This window comes from Curcuma longa, chromosome 10 (genome assembly GCF_044706935.1).
Source record: "Curcuma longa cultivar G26 ecotype Majalengka, Jawa Barat chromosome 10, ITB_CL_G26_1.1, whole genome shotgun sequence".
Lineage (NCBI taxonomy): Eukaryota > Viridiplantae > Streptophyta > Magnoliopsida > Zingiberales > Zingiberaceae > Curcuma > Curcuma longa.
Genome location: NC_133870.1, coordinates 44718 through 62363, shown reverse-complemented (window position 1 = coordinate 62363; position 17646 = coordinate 44718). Strand labels below are relative to the sequence as shown.

The 17646-nt window shown below is 34.3% G+C and overlaps 1 protein-coding gene across 1 annotated transcript in view; it reads right to left on the bottom strand.

Moving 5' to 3' along the window:
* The window catches only part of LOC141836008 (protein REVEILLE 8-like), a 17852-nt gene extending 5962 nt beyond the window's left edge, over positions 1 to 11890 (bottom strand). Inside the window, exons 1-7 of the mRNA XM_074723421.1 lie at positions 11640 to 11890; positions 9941 to 9998; positions 9237 to 9360; positions 8994 to 9152; positions 8789 to 8914; positions 5985 to 6106; positions 5203 to 5262 (exon numbers count right to left, since the gene is read on the bottom strand). Coding sequence (XP_074579522.1) covers positions 5203 to 5262; positions 5985 to 6106; positions 8789 to 8914; positions 8994 to 9152; positions 9237 to 9360; positions 9941 to 9998; positions 11640 to 11890 — 900 coding nt within the window. The remainder of the gene's footprint in view (positions 1 to 5202; positions 5263 to 5984; positions 6107 to 8788; positions 8915 to 8993; positions 9153 to 9236; positions 9361 to 9940; positions 9999 to 11639) is intronic.
* Between the last annotated feature and the right edge of the window lie 5756 nt (positions 11891 to 17646).

The window sequence follows — 17646 nt, the reverse complement described above, 5'->3', positions numbered from 1 at the left end:
GAGAGAAAATCAAAAAATTATTTTCTATATCATAGCTTAAATAGTTTGTCAAACATCACAAACGGGGGATTGATAGTGCAATCATGCCCCAAGTGGTCGAGTTTGACCAATTTGTTTTAGTGTGATTGACAAAGAGTTCAAGATAGCTTAGCTTCTATTTTATGATGAGTTTGTCAAGTGTGTTGGTGTATAGACTTAACAAGTAGCTATAGGTGCAATGAGTGTTGAGGTTAGAGAAGTTGAAGTAGGTCAAAGTTGATTGGATACATAGTAGATGGAGAAGTACAAGAGGTGTTGGCAAATAGAAAAGTTTAAAAGGTGATTGGCAAATGGAGAAAACCAATAGCGGTGTTGACAAAAAGGTAGAAAGGTAAAGGTTAAGGGGCGGTAGGTGACATTGAAGAATATTTGGAAATGAGCCTTCTAGGAAGAGAAGACTCAAAGGTGATGGCTCTTAAGAGGAAGACCTAGAGGCTTAGCAGATAAAGACTAGTAAGTCTTGAGAGATTACGAACAACTTATAATCTTGATTTTTTGGATAGATGTTTACCTAGGCGTGCACTTGACTAAGGAATAGGTGTTCTAGGTTGTTATGACGAATGAGCTCAATCTTGAATTAAATCAAGAACTCCGAACAAATTCAGTTGATTGAAGGTTTGGTTTAATAGTTTTAATGGTCGACTGAAAATATTTTGCTCATGAATAAATGAGTTTTCCTTCAACTTAAGTTGATTGAATGGGGATTTAGGTGACTAAAGTGGTTTGAGTTAATTGAATAATCTACTGCTAGAAATAAACCACTCTTTGTTTGAATTAAGTCGATTGAAGAGGTCTGTGCCAACTCAAGTAGGTAACCATTAGAGGCTAATGATCGCAGCAAAGGTCATTTGAGTCGACTGACTTGAATTTAAGTCAGCTCAACTTGGTTTTAGTCTACTATAAATGTTATGTGCTAGTAGATAAGCTTATGATCTTATCTGATTAAGTCCACTGGCAGGTGTTAAGTCAACCAGACATGTCTTGAATTTAGTGAAATTAACCATTGGTACATAAAACTTCTGTAATCGAGTGAAGATACTTGCGATCTTACTGATTAAGTCGAAATGTGTTGAATCGAGCGAAGATTAACAGTTTGAGGATAATCTCCGTGATCGACGTTTCAATTGATTAGAGAAGATTTCAATCAACTAGAATTGAACAACTATATGAAGCTTATCTAGGCTCAGTTTAAAAACCATAAATAGAGGGACAAAAGAAGCTCTTCAAAAACACATTCTATGACAACTCTACTGCTCAAAATTCATTCTTTATTTATAGTCCTTAATACTCTTGTGAAACTCTAAGAGTTTAACATTTCTATCTTCAAGATGTTGCAATTCAATTTACTTACAAGTTATTTCTTTTACAATTAACTTGTTTTATATATTGTAAAAATGAAAAACCTTCTGTACAATGTATAAGTTTCTCCTCTTCTTAAAAGAGAACAAATTTAGTAGGTTTTTCAAGTAATGACTCACCTAACAAGTCAATAAGCCATGGAGTAAGATCAAAGATCCGAACCACATTAAATAATTTGTTAGCATTGATCTTGTTTTATTTTACATTTTCCACTGCATAACTTTAATATTCTTTGAGCCTTGTAATTTGTACAAAAGTAGTCGAGTGTCTTCTAATTTTAAAGTCTTTGGCTATTCACCACTCTCTAGTTGCGCCATCGATCCTACATAAACCATCTTGGGAAGCCTCACCGAAGGTTCACCATCATCAAGATGTTTCATTAAGCCTTGTCGTTATTGCAAAGCCTCGTGGAAGCCTTGCCTTTTTATCATTGAAGTTGTCATGGTTATTCCAGTGCTAATTTTTTAGTGGAATGAAATTCTTCCTTCATGCCTATTGGCACTGAATAATTCTTTAAACCGTAGTTTTAGTGATACCATTGTTGTATGAAATCTATGAGCTTCATTACCATTGTTGCATGAAAATTGAATCTCCAAAATTCATGAACAAGATTTGAATCCAAACTGAAAATCAAAATTCAAGTCAACAACAAGCTTTGAATTTGAATCAATATTCAAGATTTAAAAATCAATAACAACATTCAAGATTCAAATTCAAAAATGAAAATGGAAATTCAACATTCTAGAGCCCAAGATTCAACAACAAACTTGAGATTGAAGATCAACATCCAAGATTCAAATTCGAAATTAAATATCAAAATTTAAGATTCAAGAAGAAGATTAAACACTAATTTAAGAACAAGCTCTAACAAGATTCAAATTCGAGATTGAGAAACAAAGATTCAAGAAAAATATTCAAATTTGAGATTAAAAATTGAAATTCAAGAACAAGATTAGGGATTAGCAAGACTCAATTGGAAGATTGAAGATCAAGAATAAAGATTCAAATTCGAGATTGAAGATTGAGATTTAAGATACAAGAACAAGACTGAAATTTGAGATTGAAGATTAAAATTCAAGATTTGAAAAGGAGTTTCAAGGATTAACAATATAAGATCTCAATTAGTGATTAAAGACCGAAATTGAAGATTCCAAAACATAACTCAAAATTCACGATTCAACAGCAACATTCAAATTTGAGATTAAAGATTGAAATTCATGATTCAATAATGATTGAAGCAAGATCTAAATAAGCGTAGATTTACCCAGTGGAGCAAAAGCATCTTCTACAAATTGGCACAGGAGTTAAGCCATTTGTTTACTGTTTACCAACAACATCAACTCCAAAGGAAGGAGGATGATTCCATTTGTTGAATCATTTTTTATAAAAATGACTTGTACCTAAAATTGAGCTAAAGCATAGCATGTCCACAAAAATGGTGTTGAAATCATGCCTTTGCCCCGACAGCATGAAACCTTCCTCCTCTTTCACTGACACTCATGCCACCTTCCTCCCTATTACCTTAAACATCAACTATGAAGGAAGGACGAAGATTCCATTTGTTGATTTATTTGTTATAGAAATAACTTCTATCTAAAATTAAGTTGAAGCATAGTCTATCAACAAAATGGTGTTGAAATCATGCCTTTGCCCTTGATGAGTACAAAGCCTCCACCCGTACTTCCTCCCTCTTTTGTTCTACTTCAGAGCCCTCTCCCATTTCTATTCTACATGTAGCACAATGTTGTTGCATTAGCTCCATGCACAACTAGGCAGTGTATGTGAACTTCACCCATAATCAAGCATCACTATATACTTGCCCAGTCTATCATGCGTCCACCCACAATTTACAGCATCTTCCACACGTTTGCGTGCAGTCCAACATGTGTTTGCGTGCAGTCCAATGTGTGTTTGCTGTACTCCACAAGTAATTAGGCACCATCATGCTTTAGAATCATGGTGTTACAAGATGAAGGGAAATAGGTCTTTTTAATTTATTCCCAACCCTTTCCCTTCCTCGACTCCGTAAACAAAGTAAACAACGTTATGTTTAAATGATCTATTTTCATCTTCCCCTTCGTTCCCCTTCTATTCCCTTAGGTTAAGTGTACCCTCCATCTTGTTCTCCATGGATAAACAAGCTATAATGGTGGAGCAAAGAAGAGCATTCATTTTTGGATAACATGTTCCTCATTTATAAAAAAGTACCTATAAAGGATAATTTTCCATGCCTTGGCTAAGAAACTTAAGTACTTTGAGTGGTGAAGTGGGTAAAGCTACTACTACAAGTGCTAAGCTAACTGCTTCAGTCAACACATTAATATCTTACGAATAACATACAAAGGGAAAATTTTAGTAATATTCATTCATGCACATCTTACCTAGATGATGATCCTTTCACAATAATAAACATTTGTTGTGCTACCAATAATAACCTCCTACAACTAACAAGATGATAAAAACTAGGATATATAAAAAGATAAATAGGAACATAGTATGGTTCATCCTAGGCACATGTCTATTCGAGAGAATGTAAGTACATATGATGTGAGAACAAAATATAGACATACCTAGGAAAGTCGTACACAAATAGTGTAGAATTACTTCTCAACCTCCCTAGACTACTCTCTCATCACTATTGGAGAAATATAAACAAAATGTCATCTCACATGCTCCTTAAACCCCAAGATTTCCTCGATCCTCTCAACAAGTTCTTTGATCTTCAAAATTTTATTGTGCATATCTCTAAAAACATCATAGCTCTAGTGCAAGTAAAGCCTTGTCTCACCACCATGTATACGCTAGACCCCATTATGCAAGTGGTTTAATGAGCATTTTGGACTAATCAATATGAATTGGAGATGGCAATGGGGTAGGATGGGGTGACTTTTTACCTCTCTATTCCCACCTTATATAAGAAACAAGGTATTGCTAGCAGGGTGAGTTATGGATGAACTCTTCTTTTCCATCCTCTCCCCACTAAGCTTTGTGCAGATTAGGTTTGAGGCAGGGAAAAAGAAAATATAAATTAAGAATATAGGTTGATCTACTATAAATTTAATCTCATCTGGGGCGAGTGGGGCCAGGCCCTGCCCCTCCCCGCATGTAGCATATATGTTTTTTTATAACATTCCTGCCCCATAAATGGGGCACACTGGGGTAGCCTCAAAAAAAAAACAATTATGCATGGTAGACAAGCATTGAACATTATGTTCGGAAACTTGAAAGATAGGCAGATTATACATGTGGAATTGAATCTACTGAATAGAAGTAAGGAGAAATGCCATGAATACACAATATTTCAGTAAGCATTGTATTGAAATGTCAGAGATGAAATTTAAACCTGAACAAGCAACTTCAATATCCATATACAGTCTCAGTTAAGTATCTTCGATATTACTGAAACACTTGTGTAACCAAAATATTATTCAACCATCCTTCTATATGGGTTGGAAAATCAATCATCATTGAAGTATACATTCCTATTACCTACCTGTATCTAAAAATTTATTATAGTTACCTCTAAACTATTTTATGCCACAGATTTGTCAACCATATTTCTTCAACCTACCTCTATTTTTGTTCATCTTGTATCCCAGATTTTTGGTACTAAAATTTTTATATTTGGCAGTTAACATTTCTGGAATGTGACTGCATGTGGAAATTTCATTCCACGATTTGCCTATAATACTATTGAAACACTTTTCTGGGGCAGCTTTCATTATAAAGTTATATAATTCAGATGAAGTTCCAAATTATAAATAATGCTCAAATGCCGCAATGTGAAAAATAAAATATACTCACAAGAGACTCATGACAAGGATTGGATAGGTTTACAGTAACATTCCTCATTACCATCACAATCTGCAAAGTTTTCAAAAGAAAATTACTTAAGCTAAGCATAATAAAAAAATACAAACTCATTTACTGGTTCCATAATCTAGACATATGTGTCAGAGTTTGTAAAAGCAGGATAGTTTGCAATTTTTTCACAAGTACATGTAACAAATTGTCTTACATAACCCACCTACTTTCACCAATTCTCTGCACGTACACATTGATGGTAGGCCATCTTGTTTCATTTTCACATTAACTTAAATGAACCAAGATTAAGGTAAGCCTTTTTTGGAGGATTGAGGTACCCTTGCAATTTGGTTTTTTTTTTTTTAAATTTTATCTTTTTTCTAAAAATGTAATCCTACTGATGTGGGTTTTCTTCATGTGCGCTCTCTCTGTTTCCATGCGAGAGCTTGAGACCCTGATATTAATACTTCAAACGACAAAGTTTATTGTTTTAGGGTGGAAACACAGGCTGAGATTTCAGGTATGATGTGTTAATCTACCCGGCAGAATACCTATGCAGATACTAAAATTTACTAACAAATATGTTATAACTGCCACAAGAAGGATTTTAATCAGTAAAGAATGAGAATGATCTAGAACTTGTTTTCCTCAAATAGGTCATAATAAGGTTCTAAATGAAAAGAAATTAATAATATGGAGTCTTCACATTTCATATACAGGAGGATTAAGATGTTGAAGGAAAAGTGTCCATAAAAAAGTTTGTCGATTTCTAAAAAACTTACAATCTTGGCAGTCATTGGATCCATGTCTTGTATCTTTTCTAAAAATAGTTCCACGCTCCATATAACATCTGGATCAAACATACTTCCGATGAAACTATACACTTGTGCAAAATCGGGTACAACTGCAAGTTAGATAATGATTAAATGAACACCATATTCAAAAGGGACTGTGGAAATTTTAAATTTGCTAGTTTTAAATTAAGAAGTTTTGAATTTCATAAAGTTTTTATTTTAAGCATGTCAAAAAAAAGTAGATAAATTTATATTCTAAATTCGAGGAATAAGCTATTCAGAGAATGGGACAGTTAGTTCCAAATTTATTGAGTCATTTTAGCATCAGTATTATCTTTTTTCCAAGTTTCTTTTAGTTTACTTTTAAGTTTGATTAAATACTTTGGATATAGGTTTATTTCTTTCCAAGTGTTGGAAGATCCCCCCAGTCATCTCTCAATTAGTAAAATTTGTATTGTGGTGAGTTGTTGAGTCTTGAATACTGTTGCTGTATCTCGTGGTATCAAAACTGAATTTTTAAATTCAAACAACTCTTTGGCACTAGCTTCCGCCTTGTCTTCCTGCTGCTGTTGATTTTCTCCATCCTACTTTGCACTCTCAATCAACTTTGAGGCCTAGCTAGATATCTCCCTTGCATCCAACATATGAGCAGCAATAACCCCAACACCTTTTGAGCAACAAACAGCCCAGAGGGGTGACCTGTGACCATTCCTATAGGATGCTCTCACTGGCAACAGTGTTGTTGTACTTCAGTACCAGCCCCATGCCCAGCCCACCTCCCATCTCTGTCATCTTTGTTATATTTCTAGGTCCAAATGGAGGTTATTACAGGATGAGATAGTTGATCAGGGTTTACTAATAGAAATTATTACAATGGATCCTTTCCCCGGACCCCGCATGGCGGGAGCTTCGTGCATCGGGCTACCCTTTATGAACCAACAAGCTTAAATGCAGATTTAGTAGTACTTGGATCCAATCTAGGTTTAATTTAGAGTAATATTAGCCAGCTGAGGATTGTATTAGGCAGAAATTGAGCTGGATTTGCTTTGGATTTGAACAGGACTCAATCTGGATTCAATCATACCCACTAGCAGTAGCTCCTGTTAGTCTGTCCTTTCAGTCGAGCCTATAATACTCTATCCTTGTCAATCGAGCCTCCAAATGTAAAGATTCAGCTCTCTCACTGTCACACCTTGTCTTCTTCCTCTCCCGCTCCTAAGGTGGAGCTACTTCTAATACAATAAGGTGTAGAGCCTGCAGCTGTTGATTTAATAGTCCCGTATTTATCGGCTACACACCTGAAGTTAATGAGAAGTTGCCGCAGCAGTTTCCATTAGAGTAACTTCTGGTTGCTTTCTCAGAGTGGCTGCTTTTGTTCTCGTTGAATGTACATGGAACTTCTTTTCAGTCTTTCCTTTCATGTACGCTACTGGTACTTCTTATATATATAGTAAGGACAGGATACATTTACAAGTGCCCTTCCGAGAGAGAGATTAATCTTCCATTAATTCTGTGAATTATAAGTAGCTGGGTCAGTTGCGGGAGAGCCAGTCGTTACTCTCGGCCCTTCTTGTATTGTTGCTCAACCTACATATGCAGGAAAGAAGCATTCTTTGAATTAACAGAGTCAAAGTCCCAGTCCGAACCTTATTTTGGCTGACATGTAGAAATGGTTTGATTCAGTTTGGTTCACAGGTTAAGATTTGGATATGTCAGTTCCTGTTAAGATTTGGAAAGCCCACACCAAAACAATCTCCTTCCTTTTCAAGAAGATAGGTCACAGTAATGGGCTAGTAGTGATGATAGAGTAAAGCTTAGAGGCTATATAAAATGCACAAGGCAGCAGCCTTCTCATTAAGTCCTAGCATAGTTATTCAGTTGAGTGGCTAATCTTTTATCTACGCTGTAAGAAATGGGGAATTGAATAGATTATGCATAAGTAACCTGATGTAAACCAGAGAGCCATCAGTTTTAATAGACTTTTTGTCACAACAAAAAAAATGGTTAGAGGGAAAGGGTGTCTACTTTTCTGAATTTGCCAATCATTTCTTATAAGTATATATCGATGCATACAGGATGCATATGTTGGGATACAATCAAAATTCCACATTAGAAACACATGGAAAAGATCTTGGGATTATAAAATGGAGATATCTATATTGGTATGAGGTCTTTTGAGTAAAGTCCAAAAACAAAACCATGAGGGCGTGGGCCCAAAGTGAACAATATCATACCGTTTTGGAGATATATAAGGATTCCATCGGATCTAACAACATAAATATGTTCTTCCATTTATAATATATTTACATTCTCATATTTTCAACAAAAGGTTATCAATACTAAGTATTATCAATTAAGCCATTGTTTAATCTATCAGTTTATAACTTGAGAGTAGTAACTGCAGATTACAAAATGAAATGTAAAGCTAAATGGAGAAGTACACATCTTTTTGTGTTAACACCATAAAAACTCATCAATAAATTTAAATGAATGATATAAAATTGCCCTTTATATTTAGAGTTGTTAATGTAGCCGTTCATAATGGATGATGTTTTAGGTACATAATGGACTATTTATTAGGTATATTGAACTTAACAAGCATGATATTTTACAGCATATATAATGAAATTGGTTAAAATTATTTATTAGAATTTTGCTTGTGAACGGCCATGAGAGTGGCATGTAAAATCAGTTATCACATACATTTTCCAGAGAAGTTGATACCCTTAATTCAAAATATGGTATGAATCTATTGAGACTTACAAGTACTTGTAGAAACTGAAAAAACATACCTGATTGTGAAGGATGTGGGTCTCTTTGCGATGTTGCACTCTCAGTTAGCCAATATCCATTTAAATTTCCACTCCAATTAGTATTTTGGTTGTAGATGCTAGTTTTGCTTAGTAGTCCATTGGCACCTACATTACCAAGTTGATAAAAGAAATTATTACTGAATAACTTCAAACATGTTTCTCCTAATAGGAATATGAGTAATACCTTCGATATCAGGGCGAAGGGTATAGCAAGCAGGTAAGGAGCTTGCTTCGTTGGATGAGTAATTTATATTGTGGGAGGTATTGTCCCAGAGAGTGCGTGCAGCTAGAATATCAGAAGATGAAGAAGGACAAGCAACGGATGATTGCAACGGTACGATATCTACCAACATATGTTAAAATTGATACAAGGCCAACAGAATAGAAACAAAATAACATACTTTTTTATATATGTTGAAATACAAACCATTGTAAGAGGTGTTCCGTTGGTTTGAATGAGGCATTTTGCGTTTAGGATGTGGAGGTGGCACGTGGGCAGCTAACCCAATCTTCTGTACCTTAAGGAAGTACTTCTGTGCATGACTGCGAATCTGAAAACATATTAAGAACAATGAAGAACTAAATAAGACCAAATTATGCAGTTTGATGCAACAAAGTTAATTAGTTCAAAACAAATTTGCAAATACCAACCTTTCCATCATTGACCAAATACATCTTACTCATGACTAAATAATTTTGAAAAAAAATCAATTGATAAACAGAATCCTTAAAATTTGAAGGAAGAGGGGAAAAATGAAAACACATTTGCTTCTTGGATATAAATTAACAACACACTCCTTCGAGCCAAAAAAATTCTGGGCAAAGCTAACAAAAGAATAAAGATAGAAGACAACATAAGTGCACAAAGTAAAGCTATTATCTCCAACAAAAAAACATGATTTTTAGGAATAAACAGAATTTTCAGGAACTCCAAAAACATGATTTAATGTTTTCCTTCTTGGTAGTACAGGGGAGAATTCAATATCCATGAGTTTGAGTTGGAGGATGTTAGCTACCCAACAAACTTCCCAGTTATAAAAGATATGTTCAAGTAATATAAATCTTATTACAGAATTTAAGGTTGCATGAGACTAAAAGCAGCAGATTCAAAAAGTATGGAAAAAATTGCACCTGAATTGTAGTTTTTGTGCCAACAAAATCTTCAATTTTCTTCCAATCACGACCAAACCTGTGGTAAGCATTTAATATCTCAAAACTCATGCATTCCCTTTAGATATGAAACATTTAGGCATTTTCCCTTTATAATGGTATGTCATCATGACAAATAATTTTGATTATATAGTATATGCAATATAGTTATAGAATAAGTCACAAATAATTTTTAAAATAGAAAATTAGCTTGCATTGAGTTTTTTGTTTTGTTTTTATATAAAAGTAGAAAATTGGATATGATATATTATACGCTTTGTCTCGAAAAAGAAATTATTTAGACATATGAGTTTTTTTGCCTGCTATTAGGAATTAGCATAATTAATATATTATATCATCTTTCTAGCATTGTAATTTCCTTTAGTATATATTTTTGTTGTATTATTATCCCTTTCATAAATCACATACATACACTTACTACTAATCATTTTATTTGAGTTTTGTATCATACATGATTTCCAAAAGTCGTCGGCTATTCACTCCCCTCAACTAAACCATTAACGTTCTAACAATATTTTATTTTATTCTATTGAAATATCTAATAGATTGTAATAGGACAATCAACTATATGCAAGAGAATTCAAAATTTAAATTCTGTAATTAGATAATTCAGCTAAGGATTCAGAATTTATATGTTATTCAAAAATTAAAACAGATTATCACATATACGATATAACATCATAATGAGCTAATTAAACTATATTTAACTGTATATGATATGTAATATAGTTGTAGAATGCCACAAATAAGTTGATATATAGAAAATTTGTTTATGTTGAGTATTTTTGCTTTTTATATAAAGACAGAAATTAGATCCATATGAGATATAATTTATTATATGTTGGAGACTTTGTTTGGAAAAAAAATAGAGTCAATTCAATCCGAATTTTCAATTTGGGTTGCAAGTAAGTTTTATTCTCTATTAGTCATTAACATTGTTAATTTATTATCTGATTGAACACTATCTTGGTAATTATGTCATGTCATTTGCTCGTCAATAACGTAATGGTCTTAATAATCAAGGGCTAAAAAGATATGAGTTAAAAAGTATAGCAAGGAAATTTGATAATTTTAAAATTCTAGAAGCATTTTGAAAACAAAGTAAATTATAGGGGCAAAATAAAAAAAAACATTGTTTACCAAATGGTGTTTAGCTTAAGGAACAAACTACTACAATTTTGCAACCTTTGGGGTGAGTTTAATTTATCAAATCCTTGGGGTGAAATAAAAATTAGAAGATGAAAACTTAAGTGTGTGTTGTATTTGGAGCAAAAAGAATATAAAAAATTTAAATGTTATGATCAATTTGAAGTAAGGTGCAAAGGTTGTGTTATATTGATTAATTAACCATGAAGTAATTTAAATATTATATTAGTAAGGATGACGTGAAGATGTAGCTTTCTGAATGTTTATGTACGAGATGAAAGTGCTTTTGATGGATTGATTACATTAATAAATTCTCACACAACTACCATATGCATGTGTGATCTTCAACTTTTGTATAAATTCCAACTTTCTTTTACTACCAAATTAAACAACGTGTTTACCGCCTTACCATCCAGGATCACGAGACATAGAAGATGTTCGTGAAATTAATTTTCAGAACAAACAAAACTAAGCTCAATCATGGCAATAATTGGCGATGGAAGAGGAAAATTACAGGAAGAGGGCATCGAGAAACCTCTCGTGCTCTTCGGCCGTCCACCTGTCCCTGGACTTGGTGATGGTGTATGGCTTCCGAAGCTTCTTAGTAGTCCGCTCAGCCGCCGGCGTGGCCTGGGGCGTGGAAGGGGTCGAGGGGTTGGCGCTCTCCGGCGGGTAGGTGAAGCATCGGAATAAGCGGAAGGAGACAAAGAGAGGGAAGCAGAGGTAGAAAAGGATCCGGAGGCTAGGAATCCGATAGACCGGCATCGACGACGACCTGGAAACGACAGTAGGCCTGAGTTGGGCGGACGGATGGAGGCATAAATGGAGGGGAGTGGGGATGAGTCGGCGGGGCAGGCATGGAATGGGATGGGAGCCGAACAGGGGCAAGGAAGGTGCTCGAGTGAATGCGGGAAAGAGGGCGAGAGGAGGTTGGCATGCCTAACGCACAGACAAAGCAGTGGGCGGGTCTCAGCGTCGAGCACATGCGAACAGAAAAAAAAGTAAGGCCTGGGCGACCGCTGAGGAGATAAATGCAGGTTTGGCGACGCGGAAGAGGAGTTCGGCCGACGCAGACGGAACGAGGCGAGGAGGAAAAACAAACGGGAGACAGCGGCAGAGGAAGAGGGAAGGAGGAGAGAATCAGAATCAAATGGTGGTCACGATGGATGCACGTGATATAGGTGACTGAAAGAATTTATTGGACCACAAATTATTCATTTGAAATTAAAATTAAAGTGAGTGAGTAAAGATATTACGAGTCATTTATATCGATGAATCTTTATTTTTTAACTTTAAAAGCAAATTATTCACTTTGTCCGTTTCTAGTTCTGGAATTTAATTTAAATTTGACTAAAACAGGTTCAAAAATACCTAACGAGTCAATTTTTCTAATTTTTTAAAAGAAACCTATCGATGACTTTATTATTTTCTAGATATATATGAAAAACTTATTTTTGAAGTAAAATTACTATAGATTATTAAGTATTTTTTAACTAAAAGTAATTAACAATCATGCCTTTATTAAAATTTCATTCTAATGCTAAAAGTATACTCTTGGATCAACAATCTACTTGTTAGATCAACAAGATCAATATGAAAAATTATTGATTTTGATTTAAAATGATTCATTAAATATTTTTGCTAAAAGTACTTGATCAACAATATATTTGGAAGCCAACATGATCAATAATACTTTCTTTTAATGTAACGCTAAATTTTTATTTTAGTTTTTGTTGTTGAATGATTGTTTTTGGCATTAGTAGTGTGTCAAAACTCGTGGTTGGAGATGATGATAGGTTATCATTGGCTTCATACGTTGTTAAATTTGGGTTAGGTTAAGTTGGATGAGGCTATTGTTAGATACTTAGCTCGTGAATGTTCAAGTAGTTAGTTAGCATGAAGCAAGTCCAAAAAGATTGAACACCTAAGACTTAGCAAGAAAGAACTCTCAACATATTGAGGTCAATCATGTACTAGGCGTATTGAAATCCCAACAAGTTGATGAGGATCAAATGCTAGACACAAGGACATCTTGATAAGCCAACAAGGATCTAATGTTAGACAACACGAGGAAGTCCTAGAGATAAGAAGCTTCTTCCGCTAAAGTGGCGAAAACCTTTTTACAAAAGAGATAAGAAGCTTCTTGGTATGGAGAAGTCCTGAAAGCTTGGAAAACCTCTCAGCACCAAGATAAAACTAGGAAATAAAGGAGGTTAGAATTATGCATGTACTCAACTTTAGAAGTGATTCAAGTTAATGTGCCAGTCAACTGATAATTATATTCAATCAACTAATGGGTTAGTCGATTGATGAGTCAACTCAGATCAAGGATAGAAGTTTGTGTTAATGTTAGTCCTAGAGCCAATTATGAGATGATTGACAAGGAAATTTTTATATCATATTTTATTAATAAAAGATAAAATTTATATTTATTATATTACTTCATATCTGTGCAAGATGAATAAGTATAATAATATCCTAAGGTAGTAGGGTCTAATCTACAATGTATCAATTAATTAAATTAATAGTGGGAGCCTTTAGACATATATATATAATAGTACTCTTAATTATTCCTAATCAAGCTTTAATATACAAGGGCAATATTAATGTATTGAGACTAGCATATAGGTCAACTGATGACTTAATCTCATAAGTCATGGATATAATATATCAAGTTAACACATAGATATATATTAGAAAATATGTACTGAATTAACCTGTCATGAGAATGTTTCATGAATCGTTATATAAGTATCATAAACATTCACATAGTGACTATTAGTATAAATAGTTCTTAGACTTGAAGTCACTACAGTTTCCTATATAAAGAGTTGTGTACTTTAGTATCGACAAAGATCACCTATAACAAGGTGGACTATAAAGTCGATCACCGGGTATACAATAAATTATGCCGAGTGATGTGAGTAATGTAGATGAGATCTATCCCTTCCATATGACGAATGTGATATCTGTGGACCCGTTGATTAACTAGGACTACTAAAATGCATGGTCATTCTCAAATAAGTCAATATACTTAGAGATCAAGAAACACAAAGATTGATAAGGAGATTGTTAGGATGTATACTATAAACTTAGCTTTTGTATGAATATCTATTTTGAAATGAGAATCACTTTGGTCAAATATTTATATTTTATATTCTTTATATATGTTAATGCAGTTGTCCACTTAATTTATATTGTAGATAACATGGTGTGTGGTGTCACACAAAAGATCATGTTATCAGTTCCTTATAAATTATAAATAGTAGCTCACAACCAAGATGGATTGGGATAAACCATTGGAACGGTTGTAGTGTAATTGGTATTAGTTTATCTTGACTATAAAATTACACTAGTACACTATGTGTGTATTGAGTAGGACCATTTGAAGTTGTTCTTTTTATACTGACTATATAAAATAACAAGACCTCTATTATTATGGATGTGTGTTCTCTTAATCCATATATAATAACAAACACATATACTTAGTATTTATTTCTTTAACTTGTCAAAGGGTGAGATTTATTTGTTAAATCAATAGGCCCGATGAGTTGGAAGATAGTACTGTTTATATGGTGTGTTGTTGATTATAGAAGGAATCTGTGTCCTAATTATTTAGGCTGATGATGTCCCCTTGAGGAGCTCATAAGGATTATCATGTAAATCTTACAGGTGGATTTAGTCCAGCATGATAATAAAATTGAGTGGTACTACTCTTAGAATTAGATGTTAATTAATTGAGTTGTCAGTAACTCATTTAATTAACAGACATACGATATCTTAAACACAGGGAGATTAATGCACTCATAATAAGAAGGAGTTCATATTGTAATATGAGATTGGTGCGGTAGTTCAATAATAATCCTTTAGTGGTATGCGTTATTATTGATGGACTTGAGTTGGGTGTTTGGGTCAAACACAGGAAGCTCAAGCCCATCAGGAGGCCTAAACCAATTTCTCCTCTAGGTCTCTGTTGTAGCCTCTAGATAAAGCCTCGTATCCACCCCCAACAGAATTCTATTAATCCTAACAGAATTCGATTGATCCTAAATAGAATTCTATTAATTCTGTTATTTTTTTCTAAACTTCCTAGGGTCGGCGGCAAGGCTATAAATAGGAGGAGAGGGGACGATGCTAGAAGAACATATTCTTTTCTCTTGGTTCTCCTTTAGGGTCGGCGCCACCTATATCTCCTTGGCTTGTCACCTTGCTAGGGTCGGTGCCCATTGAAGCTTCTTCTCCTTGCTAGGGCTGGTGCCCAAGTGAATCCTCTTCTCCTTGTCTCCTTGCTAGGGCCGACACCCAACTAAAGAGAGGAAGGAGAGGAAAAGAGGAAGAGAGGAAGAGGATGGTTATTCTCTTGGTAGATCATCGCCCACACGACATCCAAGAAGAGGAGAGGAATACAACAGAAGATCAAGAGGTCTTCGGGTATAGACAACCATCTATACAATCTAAAGAAGGTACAACTAATTTAATTCCTCTGCGTTATTTATTTTTCTTTGTATGGATCCTGAATACCAACACAAGAGGCCAGCGATCTTATGCTTCGATCAAGGTGTACTTCAATCGATCAAGAACTTGCTTGATCGATCAAGCATATGTCTGATCGAACATGTGGGTTGCTTGGAAATGTTCTGTCCTTGTACAATTTTTTGTCTGAGAGAAATTGAACAGGACGGAATTTCAATGCCTTCAGAGATGACACGGTCTATACCTTATGGATCAATCTAGATATTAAGAATAGAAGGACCAAGTTATATAAGATAATATACACAGAAAGATTAGGTCGGATCTCAACATTCTCATCACTTGGATAAAAATGATGCATTGCTAGATGTCACTCATTGTTTATGTATCTAAAATGTTATTTTAGATACATTGTCAATGTTACGAGAACCTATTGGGTCATACACAAAGAACATATTGATTTAGAAATGAATATATTTTAGTTTGACTAAAATATGATGGACCCTAAGATTATAGGGTTAAGTCTAATCTGAGTTAGACTCAAATGAATCCAACTATTGGATTATTGGATTAAGTCTAATCCGAATTAGACTCAACCACTAAAGAGGATTAATGCCCATTAATAGAGATTAATGGAGCATTGATGAAAAGGAGAGCAAAAGGTAAAAACCTTTTGTATTCATTGGATGAATACAAAAGGTTAATTTTATGCATTTGGTGTATGATAACTTCTAGTCTCCTCTTCTTTTACTTTTGGCAAAATCATCCAAGTTGCTACCACAACGAAGGTTGTTCTTCTCCGAAGGCTAAGTTCACGCGACGAACGAAGAATGTGTTCGTGTGGATACTGAAGAGGCGCGACCATTTTGATCGCGCTGAGATCTACCAAATCAAGATGCTATCAGGATTATTTCGTTCACGCAACAAAGGTAACATGTATACTAGATTCACATGGATCTTTGAAGGGATCCAATTTATTCTGCTATGTTTATTTATTATTTTTCTTAAAAGATCCCTACAGTGGTATCAGAGTCATTTACAAAAATATATACATCATTTTAGTTATGCTTCATATTTGATATATACAACAAGCATGTGTTTATTATGATTTGCATGATTGTATAAGTGGTTTTGTCGAGAAAATAGTTTGTGTTGATCAAACTAAAGGATTAGAACATCTTCATACATAATATGAACATGTGTTATAGTCTGATTTCGTTCAACAAATCTTTCATGACCTGATGAGCGAAACTGCCACAAGGTTATGGCTCATAAATCATTATTTTGAATAATAATAAAAGTATGTTATAGTGCATGGTTAAAATCTATTACGAATGATGTATGTCATAGTGCATGGTTATGGCTCCTTTTACCTAATGTGATTGGATTATGTGTGTGTGTGCATGTTGTAATTCATAATACAATCTCTGTATTGTGTCTTTTACCTTTATACTTCCAGTTGTAAAATTAGACTCCCCTCGAATGTAACTTGTGGTTTCTTTAAATTTGTAATGTACAATTAAAAATAGTACTAATTTGCTGGACGATAATGAAAAGGGAGGAGGCCAACAATACACAACAACCAAAGAAGCACTTGGAGAAGATGCACCCTAGGTTGACCTTTCGATCTTCTCATTAGCTTGAGAAGATCGTAGTAAATGGGTCATAATCATATCACATTTCTAATTATGCATATATGTTGATGTATGCCATGTTTGTATGTGATGCATATTTAATTAGTAATATTATGATAATTAGGTCATTTTTTTTATACCTACCAAACTTTGGTACTCACTTTTACCTTGATCAATTGTAGACATGTTGCCAAAGCAAAGTGACTCAATTTATCTTGGTAGAGTGTGACAGGATAATTGTGATATCCAAATATTGAACTTTGGGTGAGACTTAACTAAGTTACCTCAATTGGATTGAAAACTTAGAAGCATATCCCTTGCGTTGGCCAAATGAACAAATAGTCTTATTCACATAAGTATACAAGAGTTACATACGATGTAATTGGTACACATTGTCTACTTAAATTATACGAGTCT